General features: G+C 43.6%; 1 protein-coding gene across 8 annotated transcripts in view; it reads right to left on the minus strand.

The window, feature by feature from the left end:
* Nucleotides 1-15,097, minus strand: part of MACF1 (microtubule-actin crosslinking factor 1) — a 340,530-nt gene that overhangs the window by 206,154 nt on the left and 119,279 nt on the right. For all 8 annotated transcript variants that reach the window (XM_027537746.1, XM_027537756.1, XM_027537747.1 and 5 more), the window contains one exon: nucleotides 4,328-4,389. In XM_027537746.1, coding sequence (XP_027393547.1) covers nucleotides 4,328-4,389 — 62 coding nt within the window. The remainder of the gene's footprint in view (nucleotides 1-4,327; nucleotides 4,390-15,097) is intronic.

Below are 15,097 nucleotides of genomic sequence, written 5' to 3' on the forward strand. Positions count from 1 at the left end.
TAGTTCTTAAGTAAAATCCCAGGAAGGCCAATGGCTTCTAGATTGCACACATGAAAAAAAAAATAGAAAGGACGATTCCATCTGTTAGATTAAATGCTTTCCTTCCTTTCTACCCACTAACCTCTGCAGTCCATAGAAACTGACCAGAGAAAGCTCATGCTCTCTGTTCTGTCTCACCCTCACAGCCTTTCTTGAAGTTCTTTTTAGGGAGATATATCTATACTTTATAAGCTGCCAGGACCCAGAGAAATAGCAGGGATGATGCAAATAAAAACCTCACTTAAAATTCTAGATCTTTCTTTTTGATGGTTCTGGTGTACGAAGAGAACTCTTCGATCTGTAGGACTTGCATTCTGCCGTAGGTGATCTGTATGTATATTTCAGGTGCTTACATTTTTAAATCTCTTTTAAGATTGGACCAACAGTGTTCTCAGCTAAAAAAGAGGAATGAATCATCTTATTATAACAAACTGTATCCTAAAGAGATACTTGGGAATCCAAGAGATTAGGTTATAACCAAATTTACAACTTGAGGGCTTGGTTGCTTTGATCTTACATTAGTCTGCCTGCCAGTGGCAACACTAATGTGGTTCATGTGTACTTGGGGAGCAAAGCAAAGGGTGCCTGAGCTACAAAGAATAGATTTTGATCCCTAATTCTCAGCCCAAAGTTCAAAGACAGCCAGCATGGAGCAATGATTCTGATGAGCAGTGAACCTCTGTGAAATACCCCAAGGTGAGAAAATGCCATTGGAACTGTAAGGCTGGGGGAATAGGAGGAGATGAAAAATCGCCAGGGAGTTAAGTAAAGCTCTGGCTGGCCTCCAACTGCTAACAATGCCATGTGTGTTTGTCTCGTTTCTCCCCGCCCTGAGCCTCCTGTCATCACACAGCACTGAGGCAGAGGCCCAACAGGCAACATCAGCTACAAGTGAAGAGCGGGGAGCCAGAGCATTGTACTGAACTACAAAGTTTAGGGGACAAGCCTGAAGAAGGGACAGTTCAGTTTCTCCAAATCTTAAGAGATGAGGTGTGAAAACAGAGCAAGATAGGGGCACACTGAATAGAAACAACAAATCATTTTGGTCAGAAGACTTGTGATTGGTCTTTAGTTCCATCCTTCACTAGCTGTATGATCTTGGAAAAGTCACTTCATCCTTCTAATTCTCAGCTTCTTCAGCTGTTACATTGAAAGGATAAAACATCTTTACATCCTTCAGGGTTACTGTAAGGATCAAGTCAGATTAGAATATGCTTTGTAAGCTAAAAGGACTACTGAACTGTTATCCACTCAAGGGAACAAATCCTTATTGAATACTTCTCATGCTCCTGGTGCAGGACTTGGATGAGACAGCAGCACAGCAAGCCCCAGCCCCCGAGGAGCAGAGGACACCAAGGTGTGAACGCACATACCCATCTCTTCAAAGTGGTGTGGAACAGAGATGGAGCTGCAATAGTCACAGAGATGGAGGTCAGGGTCTCAGGAAGGGGACACTGGACCTGGGCCTTGAAGAGTAAGTGGATGATGGCCAGGCAGCCGAGGTCAAGACATGCCTTCAACGGAGAGAGAAATGAATAAGCGAAGAGGTGTGAAAGTATACCGAGTTTAGAAGGCGGTGACTTGTTTCCTGTGGCTGCAGCGCAGGCTACAGGGGAAAGTGCCTGGCTGGAAACAGGCTGTGAAGGGCTCTGCACCCTGACAGAGTTGTTTGTCACCAAATGAGAGGCAACTGGTAAATGCTGAAGAAATTAGAGGAAAACGGCAGGTTTTTTCCCTCCCTCTCTCTTTCCCTTCCTTCTTTGTCCTGACTAAAAAAATAAGACACATCAACCTTCAAATTACAGTCTGGGAGAAAGACAGCTGCTGCAGCTGCTGCAACAGAAGCATGCAAGGAGGACAGAGAGGACGCCCAGGAAAGGGCGTCAGTTCCAGGAGGGAGAGTCAGGGGGATATTTACCAAGGGGAGTGCTGGTGGTGGTGTCCAGGCAGGACAGACTTGGGAAGGTAATCCAAGCAGAGGGTGCCCCAGGAGCAAAGATACAGAGTCATAAAGAGCGTGCCAAACAGTTCAGCAAGCGTGTAAGGTCCAAGGGGAACGTGACACTGTAAGCCCAGAGAGGTAGGCAGACCAGCGCCAGGACTGAGGCGGTGAAGAGCCCGGAGAGGCAGGCAGACCAGCGCCAGGACTGAGGCGGTGAAGAATGCAGGAGCTAGACTTCAGGTTGCCTGAGTCCTAGTGTTTTAATCAACTTCTTTCTAGTGTTTAACCTCTCTAAACCTCTGATAAAATGGGACTATGAACAGAATCTACAGTATAAGGTCACTGAAGAATTAAAGGAGATGATCCATGTAAAGGGCTTAGTACAGAAAGTATGATTTACCCTAAGCACTCAATAAATTACTACCATTATCATCACATTTGTTCTTACAGAAAACTTTATTAGGAAACTATTATAGTGGCCAAGTCAAGACAAGAGGCCCTGGACTAGGGCAGAGAAGAGAAATCAGATGCAAGCATCTTTCTGAGTTGGAAGTGACTGACTAGAGTTGGTGGCAGGGAGAGATGATGGGCAGGACTAAATATAGTATGATTCCAGGTTCCTAACTTGGATAGCTAGGTACATGAATGATAATACTGAGCACTTTGGGATGTACTGAATATAGGATATGTCTGGGTAACATCCAGATGACTGTGTCAAGGACACTATTAAGATACGGGTCTTTGGCTTAGGAAAGAACACAGAGAAAGGCTCTATCATTACCTCCTGATCTAAATCTTGTATCTTAATACAAAAACCGACCTCACCTGCAGTTAAAGAAGTGACCTAAGGAGCTATATCTGATTTATGTAAGCATCTCCCAGGCCACATAGTTCACTGAACTACATCGACAGACCCCTAACCACAGAGGAGAAGAAAACCCCAGGCACCCAGATTGTTCGTGTTTGTGTCTTTAGAATCATGTGGCTGCAGGGGTTTACACCACCATTTGAGGGACAACCACCACAGCTCACACACAAGCAAAAGCAAGGAGTACAGAGAACTGAATGTAGAAGACACACAGAGAGAAAGAAAAATGAAAAAACAAAGAGCTCATAAAAAGAGAGAGCAGCTGCCTAGTGAAGCACAGTTTTCATAAAGCTCAGATGCATCCAGGCACCAGACTCTGGAGATCACCCCAATCCCTCTCTATGTGTGATTCCTTGCATTCTATGCAAACGGAATGATCCCTGAGGCTAACACAGATGAGACTGCCAAGGATACAGAGAACAAAACAAGAAAATGGTCAAGGTTAGGGGACATCAGAGAAGGCAATGGCACCCCACTCCAGTACTCTTGCCTGGAGAATCCCAGGGACGGGGGAGCCTGGTGGGCTGCCGTCTATGGGGTCACACAGAGTCGGATACGACTGAAGTGACTTAGCAGCAGCAGCAGGGGACGTCAACATGGAGGACAAGAAGCCAGTGAAAGAGGCAGGAGAAGGGCATTCGTGAAGGGAAGAGGTAACTTGGGAAAAAGCAGTGTCCTGGAAGGCAACAGAAGAGAGGGCTTTAAAGAAGCAGTGAGTTAGTCAATACTATCAAATGCTACAAAGAAATCAAATGAGAGAAAGATAAAACCACTGGAAACAGCAATTAAGAGGTCCCTGGTAATCTTTCTCAGAGCAGCAATTATTCATAACTCAAAATTACCTGAGTTGAGTAATTACTATAACTTAAAAACTTTGTATTCAAATATGACTGTCATATTAGTCATACTGTTTATCCTTAGGTAGGTAATATGTCTCTGCCTTGGGTTTTCCTCTTTTTTAAAATAATGATAAGATCTCCCTCCAACCCTAGCCATTTTGTTCTGTATTTTAAACTGCATGGGGGTTAAACAAGTATATACATAATAAAAAAGTTCACTATACTGATGATTTAAGACTTGCACACTTTGAGAACAAGATTCCCTCTGCCCCATCCTTACACAGTAATCAGATTAAAAAATTTAAAACAAAATAGGGGCTTAAAAAATAGTATGTAAGGTTTGACACAAAGCATTCTTGGAATCTCAGGAATCACCCCATGGTATCCTCAACCTCAGCCTTCTTAGGTAATGGAGGAGTTACTGTCTTCACCAAGAAACTCATCCATGAAAGTTTCCACACTATTAGGACTATGTTAGATAAATATATATATATATACCTTTTTTTTTTTTTTTTTTTAAGAAAGAAAAGGAAAAAAAGGCATGCATCCCCATCAACGGGACCCTGCGGCCAGCAACGCGAGCTGTCTGGGAGGAGGGCCTGACAGATTCAGACCAGGGGCGCCCATGAGGGGTCCTACCTTCATCAGGTGCTTGTTGGCCCACTTGGTGAACGTCTTCTTCTGCACTCGGTCCCGTTCATCTGTGAGGAGACAAGGAGAAGGCGCCGGCTTAGTGCTGCCTGGCGCCATGTTCCCCAGCCTCTGCCTTGCCCACACCCAGCCTCTCCAGCACAGTGGAGACGGTTTCTTCAGCCTGAGAGACAGCATCTTGTTGTTGGGAAGGTTCAGTCTCTCTGAATTTCCTTCTTCTGTCACTTTACACATTAGACAGAATCACATGCCTCAAGAATCATGTCACCGCAAAGTCTCCTTCACATCCTAATTCTCCAGGGAGGGCAGTGATTCCCTACATCCCCACCCCACCCACAGCAAGCTCCAAAAATCCGAAGCTGTGAAAACCCCCAACAGGAGGGTGGAGTGGCCTTGGCCCTCAGGACACCCAGTGCTGAGGTTACATTTCACTCTCCACACACGGTCCTCCTGATCAATGCTCTCCTCCTTCCCCCTCCTCCCCTAGGACTCCCTCACTCTAGCTTCCTTCCCAGCCTTGCCAACCAAACTCTCAAAGCTGCCCACTAGGTCCCCTGGAACATCTCTCCTCCCCTCCCTCCCTTCTCCAAGTCTTAGAACCCCCATTTTTTCTTAGGCAAATTCTGCTCCATTCTGACTTTGTTCACCTCTTCAACAGAAACACGACTGTCAACACTTGACAATGACTACATCACAGAGGCCTGATCATGAGGGACTCACCTTGTCCCACAACTGCCACCTCCAGACCACTGATCCATCAGGTCTGTTCCTCTTCTATGTATTTGAAGCCCTTTCCCTCCACTGTATGATCCTGTTCGAATCATGCCTGCTATCATCGACCATTCCCTGCTGCATGCACCCCTCCACATGGCAAATCTACCTTAATCTCCCCCAACAACTTTGTTCAATGGGTATTCTCTGACGTCATCCTCAAATTATTTCAACATATGTGTGGACAATGCATGTGAACCTGCTTGGCTCCACTGACCCTCATCTCCAATCCATAGACAGCCACCACCATCCCACTTCCTAGGCCTCATTTCTTCTCCAAACATAGCTACTCAGTAGTCATCTCTACCAATCTTTCATATCTCCTCCTCACTTTCAACCTTCAATCACTCTCTTCTTACTTTATCCTATTTATTAAGAACGTCTAAGATTATCCCAATCTGTGCCAGACAACATGATTAAGCAAGTCAAAGCTGTCGTCACAAGTACCCCAGGGACTCTCATCTCCCTAATCTTCTACTATTACTTTCACTAGGACAATCCCCAAACTGAGATGACCACTCCTCAATTTCTTCTCCAACAAAGAGACATTTCAGAAGAAAGTAGCAGGATTTTGTAAATCTGACTCTGCTGCTGCTAAGTCACTTCAGTCGTGTCCGACTCTGTGTGACCCCGTAGACGGCAACCAACCAGGCTCCCCCGTCCCTGGGATTCTCCAGGCAAGAAAATCTGACTCACTAGTCAGATTTTTCCAGTGATCATGTATGGATGTGAGAGTTGGACTGTGAAGAAAGCTGAGCGCCGAAGAATTGATGCTTTTGAACTGTGGTGTTGGAGAAGACTCTTGAGAGTCCCTTGGACTGCAAGGAGATCCAACCAGTCCATTCTGAAGGAGATCAGCCCTGGGATTTCTTTGGAAGGAATGATGCTAAAGCTGAAACTCCAGTACTTTGGCCACCTCATGCAAAGAGTTGACTCATTGGAAAAGACTCTGATGCTGGGAGGGATTGGGGGCAGGAGGAGAAGGGGAAGACAGAGGATGAGATGGCTGGATGGCATCACTGACTCGATGGACGTGAGTCTGAGTGAACTCCGGGAGCTGGTGACGGACAGGGAGGCCTGGCGTGCTGCGATTCATGGGGTCACAAAGAGTCGGACACAACTGAGTGACTGAACTGAATTAACTGACTCACTAGTAACTCACACAAAGTTCAATAGGTTTTATGTCCCTACTGCGCAGTTATTCCCTTCTTACTGATACCCAAGTAAAAGGCACACAAGCACTGGCCCACCACTTCCAGGTGGATGCCCTATCTTCTTACTTCTCTGAATTGATAGCCATCCACTAAGTTCTCCTTCATCTGTCCCTAACCTTACCCTCACCTCTTCCTTTCCAGTCTCTGAATCTATAGCCATCCAGTAAGCACTCCTCCAACTGTTGCTAACCTTACCTTCACCTCCTTTCTGGCTTTGTTTGTAGGAAATAGTGGTCTTTTCCTACTATAGACCATGGAAGTTAGGAATTAGAATGAATTTGTCTAATTCCTTGCTGATTTGCAAATCCCCTCACAACAATCATTTTGTTCAGAGTTGAAAGGTCTGTCCAAATCTTGCATACATCTACAATATTACTGAAGCTTAAAACTTAATAGAGAATTCTTCATAAGCAACATATACTAATTAAAGTTCCATAAAGTGTCATAATCTGCATCCTTATAAATTCTACCTATTGGCACTCATTTGGAACTGTTTTTAAAGTCTAATCTAATTTTCCCTTCATAGAGGCCTGCAATTATTTAAGTCAGAATTTTTATTAGATTTGACCACTGTCATTCTCATATTTTGATCATTTGATCTTTTCAGATGCTGATTTAGTTACCTGACCTCTTCATAATCCTTTCCAAGCTTGTGTCAGAGTCAGCTTGCAGCTACAACCTCATCTAAATCACTGACATTCTTTTCACAGCAAGTTACTTTCTTCCTCTCCACTTCTCCAAATGCTATTTAAAATCCAGCTCATTCATTCACTCATTTATTCTTTGAATAGGTCTTAGTAAGGAGCTAGCTGTTTAGAATAGCCTGTATTATACAAAGTCACAGTCCCTACCTTTAAAAGAGATGACAGTCTGGCAGAAAGAAGAAATAACTTCCATGTGGCTGTAACAGAGGTAAGCACAGAGTGCTCAAGAACATAAGAGAAGTAGTTAAGCCTCTCTGACTACAGGAGGGACACACAGGAGGCTAGTGAGCATCTCTCGATGGGTGACTCTGCTGCTGCTGCTGCTAAGTCGCTTCAGTCGTGTCCGACTCTGTGACCCCATAGACGGCAGCCCACCAGGTTCCCCTGTCCCTGGGATTCTCCAGGCAAGAACACTGGAGTGGGTTGCCATGGCCTTCTCCAATGCATGAAAGTAAAAAGTGAAAGTGAAGTCGCTCAGTCGTTTCCGACCCTTAGCGACCCCATGGACTGCAGCCTACCAGGCTCCTCCATCCATGGGATTCTCCAGGCAAGAGTACCGGAGTGGGGTGCCATTGCCTTCTCCGTGGGTGTCTCTACTAAAATTTAAAACATGAGTTACAAGCTAGTCAGAAAGAGAAGGGAAGGGGCAAGGCTACAAGCAGTTCCACCTAGTGCAAAGTAACGGAGATCTGAAGGCGCTCATGTTCAGACAACTGCACAGAATTAACGGGAGCTGAAAGACAGGATGTGTGTTAGGTGGTAGTGACACATAAAGCTGGATAGAATGGCATGAGTCAAATCATGGCCTTTCGTGACAAGCTAAGGAGTCCAAACTTTATCACAAAGAAACTGGTAAGGGAAGATAAGAGAACATATTAAAAGATTTTAAACAGGAGAATGACATGTGAGATTTGTGTTTGAGAAACGTTACTCTGGTAGCCTTTCCTGACAATCCCATGTCTCAATAGTCTCTTTGTTCTCCAAATTTTTATGGTATTTACTATGCTAATCACTCAATCTATACTTATATAATTATATAAATTCTAAACTTCGAATAACCTTATTGTTACTCATCAATGAGATCATTAACTCCCTGAGGAAAGACATCATGCTTTATGTTTTTACATCTACCACAGCTACTAACATCTAAAGCTCTACATAATAAGACCTAAAACAAAACCGAGAGTCAGGTTTTTAGCTACTGGAAGCGTAACTGATGAGCAGCCACCTGGTTTCCCTAGTGCACTACCCCATGGGAAGGCTTGGGAGGTGAAGAGAGTAACCGTGGGGAGAAAATAAAGAAGATGCGATCGTGCTAGTCACACCTCCAGGTCTAAAGGACACGAGGCCGTGGACTAAAAAGAAATCACATGAATTCCACCTCTTTAAAATATTGGCAAGTTCAAAAGGAAATTTATTAACTTTTTCTTTTCCATCTAGGTAGTGTTTAACCTATTACAGCAAACATGTATTACTTTTATAATAAAAGAAATTCTATAAAGAAAACTTGTGTCTTCAGAGTGATAACTCTAATATTAGAAACAGCCTATTTTTGGTTATAAAGCTAATCAGTAGAGCAAGGCAGAGTAGACCTGGCATTGGTGGAAATGCAGGACTTTTAGTCAGCTTTAATATTGTTTTCCATTATGTTTGCATGTTCCTGCAAACAGGTGATACTTACTGGGATACTGGAGTTTTCGAATATTGGATTGGGCTCTTTTTTTTTTTTTCATTTTGGCTATACCATGCAGTTTGCATGATCTTATGTCACTGACTTGGGCCCCAGCAGTGGAAGTGCCAAGCCCTAATGACTAGACTGCCAGGGAATTCCCTAGACTCTTACAAGAAATAAACTTTCTTGATTGGCCAACATATGATTAGAAGATCGCTAAAGAAACACACAGAATGACATCAAAACCAAGTCACCTGTAAGAGTCCTGTCCACTGTCTCATATCTTTTAGACATGAAGATGCTATTAACACAATTGAGTTTTTTAAGTTTTACTACCCACAGTTACGCTGTTCACCTACTAAGCCTTCCCATGGGGTAATGCACTATGGAAAGTGGATGGCCTCACGTCAGTCATGCTTCGAATAGCTAGAAACCTGACTTTCAATTCAGAGGGAAGAGGTCCAAGTACTTATTCTGAATGTAATTACTAAAAACAACATGATTACAAGTCCTTCCCAAGACCAGCTAGCCTGTTTAGAGCTGAGCTGTAAGTTCCTCAGAAAAGGGTTTTATATAACAATCTTGCCCCAAAGCTGGAGGATCCTTTTTTAGGATACTATGTTGCAGACCAATCAATTACATGAACATTCTCTCCTGACTTAAGCATTAGGATAAGAGGACACCAATACTGCAGTGCCTGGAATTTAAGATCTTAATATTTCAGCAAGGAAATTCATTAGGGAAGTCAAACAACAACTGGATTACATAGACCTTCAGAACACTCCAAACAGCTCAGACTTCAAAAGTTTCTAGTAAGTTTTAGGTTTGATTCCCCACACATAAATCCTTCATTTAATTCCAGGCCCAGCAAAGATCTTTCAAGTTTAAGAAGATATGTTTATATGAGAAGAAAACAGTCAATCAGAGCAAAGGTGATGTTACTTTTAAAAGCTTCTTGTAAATTCAGCTCCACCAAAGGCTGTGAACTGACAACAAAGAACCCAACAGCCTCCTGGGAAATTCTTAGATTAAACTTATGGAGGCACCAACTAGTCATGTGAGGGTTACTCAATACTCGTGTCCAATTTTATTACGACACCAAGCTACCAATACCTACCCTAACTTTCTTAATTTTAGTGTCACTGGCAGACTCCCTCCTTGCTACCTAGGCAAGTCCATCCCCCTGAAATGTGGATCCTACGTCCTCCCTTCTCCTTGAGAAGCTTATTCCAACCATCCCTGCCTAGCCTGCATACCTTGACCTACTCTTCTCCTTTCCCCTCGGCTACATGAACAAGTGTGAAGACAACGCTCACCATTTCCACTTTCTCATCCCCCTGCTTCACCACGTGACCTGGCTTCCAGTCTCACAAATTCATGGAAACTGCTCTGCGCACAGTCACCTACCTGCCAACCCAGAAGACTATGCTGACCTTTTCTTTACCTTTTAAACCCCCTCTCCCTCTTGTATCTGAGACTCCATTCTGCCCTGGTTTCCTTCCTTCCCCTTTGATTATTCCTTCTCTTTTGCTCACCCCTTAAATGTTTACTCATCCTTAGCCCTCTTTCCTTTTCATTCCATATTACAGCTTCTTAAGACCTAAAGGTCCATAAGTGGGTTTGGAGGGGGTGGGTCATAAGCCACCTAAAATTGCAGGCAAAATTTCTGGTGTTACATACATTATGGGATGAAAACAAAACAAAACAAAACAAAACAAAAAACCTATAGACTTTCCAAAAAAAAAAAAAATAAAGAAGAGTTGTTCTTTACATTCTCCCAAAATGATTTGCTCTACCCATGGTTTCAACAGTAACCTATACACTGACAATTCCCAAATTCATTATCTTCAGCTCAATACTTTATCCTAAATACCATTCTCATATGTCCAACCGACTCCTAAAACTTTCATGCTCATTTCAAGCTCAACTTGCCTAAAAATGAACTCTTATCTCTCTCCCTGCTTCTAATAGGTTTCCCTGCTATATATAATCCATTTGTTTTGGTTTGAATGTCTATGCCTTCCTAAAATTCATACCCTGAAATCATACTCCCAATGTGATGTGACAGAATTAGAAGGTGAAGCCTTGGGGAAGTGATTAGGTCATCAGGGTGGAGCAATATAGATGGAATTAGCTCTATAGATGGAATTAGTGTCCCTACAAAAGGACACTAATTTGTCCTTACAAAAAGCTCTTTCCCACCCACTCCATCATGAAGGTGCAGTGAGAAGACAGCCAGCTGTCTATGAACCAGGAAAAGGTCCTTACAAGACACCAAATCAGTAGGTGCCTTGACCACGGACTGAGCCACCTCCAGAACAGTGAGAAATCAATGTCTGCTGTTTAAGCCACTGAGTCTATGGTTTTGTTACAGCAGCCCAAAGGTAGCTCAGCGGCACCAAATCTGTTTGATCCCTGGATCAGGAAAAGCCCCTGGAGAAGGAAATGGCAACCCACTCCTGTATTCTTGCCTGGGGAATTCCATGGACAGAGAAGCCTGGCAGGCTATACAGTCCATGGGGTAGCAAAGAGTCGGACACGACTTAGTAACTCAATAACAAACGGACTAAGACAGCTCCTCCTCAAGGCTGCCAGCAACCTTTTTCACAAGAATGATCTTCTTACTGTCACATTAAAATCCTTCAGCGACTCCTTATCCTCCTAATAATATAACAGCTAACATTTTTCGACAATCTACTTATATGTCAAGTACCTTACATTTATTGTTCCCAGTACTCAAAACCCTGTGAAAGTGAAAGTGAAGTTGCTCAGTCGTCCGGCTCTGCAACCCCATGGACTGTAGCCTACCGGGCTCCTCCGTCCATGAATCTCCAGGTGAGAATACTGGAGTGGGTTGCCATTTCCTCCTCCAGGGGATCTTCCCAACCGAGGGATCAAACCTGGGTCTCCAGCATTGCAGGTAGATGCTTTAACCTCTGAGCCACCAGGGAAGCTTCAACAACCCTGAAAGGCATTATTTTACTGGAAAGATAAAGCCCACAGAGGCTTGCCCAAGATCACAAGGTAAGTCCGAACTCAGCTCTACTGGATTCTAAAGCCTGATACCTGCATTCAGGATAACATTTAAACTTTTTAGCTTGAGATCTAAGACCTCTTATGATGTAGCCACTTTTCCCTCTCCAGCCTTTCATAAAAACTCTAATTTTCAGCTTTGGTGAATGTATAGTTCTGTTTAGTCGCTCAGTCATGTTCAACTCTTCGTGACCCCATGGACTGCAGCATGCCAGGCTTCCCTGTCCATTATCAACTCCCGGAGTTTACTCAAACTCATGTCCATTGAGTCAGTGATGCCATCCAACCATCTCATCCTCTGTCATCCCCTTCTCCTCCTGCCTTCAGTCTTTCTCAGCATCAGGGTCTTTTCAAATGAGTCAGCTCTTCACATCAGGTGGCCAAAGTATTGGAGTTTCAGCTTCAGCATCTGTCCTTCCAATGATATTCAGGACTGATTTCCTTTAAGATGGACTGGTTTGATCTCCTGGGAGTCCAAGGGACTCTCAAGAATCTTCTCCAACACCACAGTTCAAAAGCATTAATTCTTCGGCACTCGGCTTTCTTTATAGTCCAACTCTTACGTCCATACATGACTACTGGAAAAACCATAGCCTTGATGAGACGGACCTTTGTTGTGAATGTACAACTGTCCCCAAATGAGGCATGTGCTCTTACACCCTCCAGACTTTGCATTTACTGTTCTTTCTGTGTGGAAGACAGCTCCGGCCTCCCCAACTATGCATTCTTCGGCATTCAACTTAGCTATCACCTCCTCCATCCCTTACACACATGAGTTGAGGTCATCTCCCTCTTGTGCTTATTACAAGGTATCATAGTTTGCTTATCCATCTGTCCTGTTGTACTCAGAACAACTTGAGGATAGGTCTGTGGTCAGAAATGAAAGCCGCATTTGAGGCACAAAGTTCTGTGTTCTATTCCAACATAGCCTACAACATAGCCCCAGTGCATCGCAAATCATGAAAAAAACAAATGAGAGAAAAGCCTCTGCTTATTTTCCTGAGGGCCACAGAAAAATTACAAGTGGTTCAAGAAGCCCAATAAGCACCAACCACCTGGAATTATAAAACCGAGACACGTGAGCTGACAAAAATGTAAATAAATATGTAGAAAGCTGGGATCAGCCTGTTCCCTGACCACATGAGGTCAATCTAGTGGCAGAGACCAATATGTATTAATTAATAACTGACAATAACACCAAGCAAATAGATACCAGATACAAGCTGCACAAAATTGTGCAGATAAACAGAGTTGATTAATTCTGACAGGGGGATAGGAGAAGAGTTCATGAAAGGCGTGGTATTTGAAGTAAACCTGGGATGACAAGTATGATTTTGGCAGCCCAAAAAGAGGTTAAGGAATTCCAAAGAATAAGCTTGAGCAGTGACTTGGAGACCTGTGAGTACACAGGATATGCTGGAGGGCATGGTGTGGCTACATACCATGGAAACTAATAAGGTGACCTGAGATCACATCACTCCAGAGCTGGAATAAGGAGCATGTTAATACTTTCAGTAGATAAAGGATACCACTGAAATTTCCTGAACCAGAGTGTTCTGGAAAGATTAGCCCGGCATTGGACTGAAGACCAGACTGCAGCAGAGAAACACTAAGAGGCAGAAGCAACTAGAGGCCTACTGTGTGCAATAGACCAAGAAAGAAACCAAAGCATGAATAGTGCTGAGGCAGTGGGAATACAAAAAGGCAGGCAGATCCCCACACAATGCAGAGGAAGAAACAACAGCTTTTAGCTACTGAGTAGCTGTTAAAGAAAGGGACAGTGGAAGATAATCCTGAAGTTTCTAGTCACAACAACTGGGAGGAGTAGTACCTGAGATAAGGAAAACAGAAGGCACAGATTGGGTTGGGTAAAGTAACTGCTGAAAATTCTTAAAGAGATGAGAATACCAGACCACCTTACCTGCCTCCTGCAAAACCTGTATGCAGGTCAAGAAGTAATGGTTAGAACTGGACATGCAACAATGGACTGGTTCCAAATTGGGAAAGGAGTACATCAAGGCTGTATATTGTCACCCTGCTTATTTAACTTATATGCAGAGCACATCATGAGAAACACCAGACTGGATGAAGCACAAGCAGGAATCAAGACTGCTAGGAGAAATATCAATAACCTCAGATATGCAGATGACACCACCCTTATAGTAGGAAGTGAAGAGGAACTAAAGAGCCTCTTGATGAAGGTGAAAGAGAGTGAAAAAGCTGGCTTAAAACTCAACATTCAAAAAACTAAGATCATGGCATCCGGTCCCATCACTCCATGGCAAATAGATAGGGAAACGATGGAGAAAAGTGACAGTTTATTTTCTTAAGCTCCAAAATCACTGCAGATGGTGACTGCAGCTATGAAATTAAAAGATGCTTGCTCCTTGGAAGAAAAGCTATGATCAACCTAGACAGCATATTAAAAAGCAGAGACATTACTTTGCCAACAAAGGTCCGTCTAGTCAAAGCTATGGTCTTTCCAGTGGTCGTGTATGGATGTGAGAGTTGGACCATAAATAAAGCTGAGCGCTGAAGAATTGATGCTTTTGAACTGTGGTGTTGCTCTTGAGAGTCCCTTGGACAGCAAGGAGATCAAATCAGTCAATCCTAAATGAAATCAGTCCTGAATATTCATTGGAAGGACTGATACTGAAACTACAGCTCCAATCCTTTGGCCACCTGATGCAAAGAGCTGACTCATTTGAAAAGACCCTGATGCTGGGAAAGATTGAAGGCAAGAGGAGAAGGGGACGACAGAGGATGAGATGGTAGGATGGCATCACTGACTCGAACGACACGAGTGAGCAAGCTCCGGAAGATGGTGGAGGACGGGGAAGCCTGGCCTGCTGCCGTCCATGGGGTCACAAAGATTCAGACACGACTGAGCAACTAACCGAACAACAACAGAGTAGCAGAAACATGAGGTGTCAGCAGACCCTTCTTGCAGACAGTTGGAACCTTACGTCTAGAGTTCAGAAGAGCAGGCAGCACTAAGGATACAGATTTGATGCTAACAGTTGATAGAAGAGGCTGCAGCAAGTAGAACAGCTAGCCTATTTCAAGTTTTCCTAAATCACCACTGTGCTCATACTGCCCCTCTATCCAAAGTCCTTTAGTTGCTCTCAGAAGACCAGAGGCTCAAGTCTACGTCCTTTGTTTCTGTTGTCCATTACACCCCTCTGAAATTCAATTCCAGTTTTTACTTACTATGTGTTAGGTGACTGGTAGAAATAAAGATAAGACATGGTCACTGACCTGAAGGAATTTACAATTTATCTACTCTTCCAACTTTATCTTTAGACTCGCCACTGCAACCATTCTGACCTCAGTTTCCAAACATACATTGCACATTCTTGCCTTT

Source organism: Bos indicus x Bos taurus, chromosome 3, assembly GCF_003369695.1.
Source record: "Bos indicus x Bos taurus breed Angus x Brahman F1 hybrid chromosome 3, Bos_hybrid_MaternalHap_v2.0, whole genome shotgun sequence".
Lineage (NCBI taxonomy): Eukaryota > Metazoa > Chordata > Mammalia > Artiodactyla > Bovidae > Bos > Bos indicus x Bos taurus.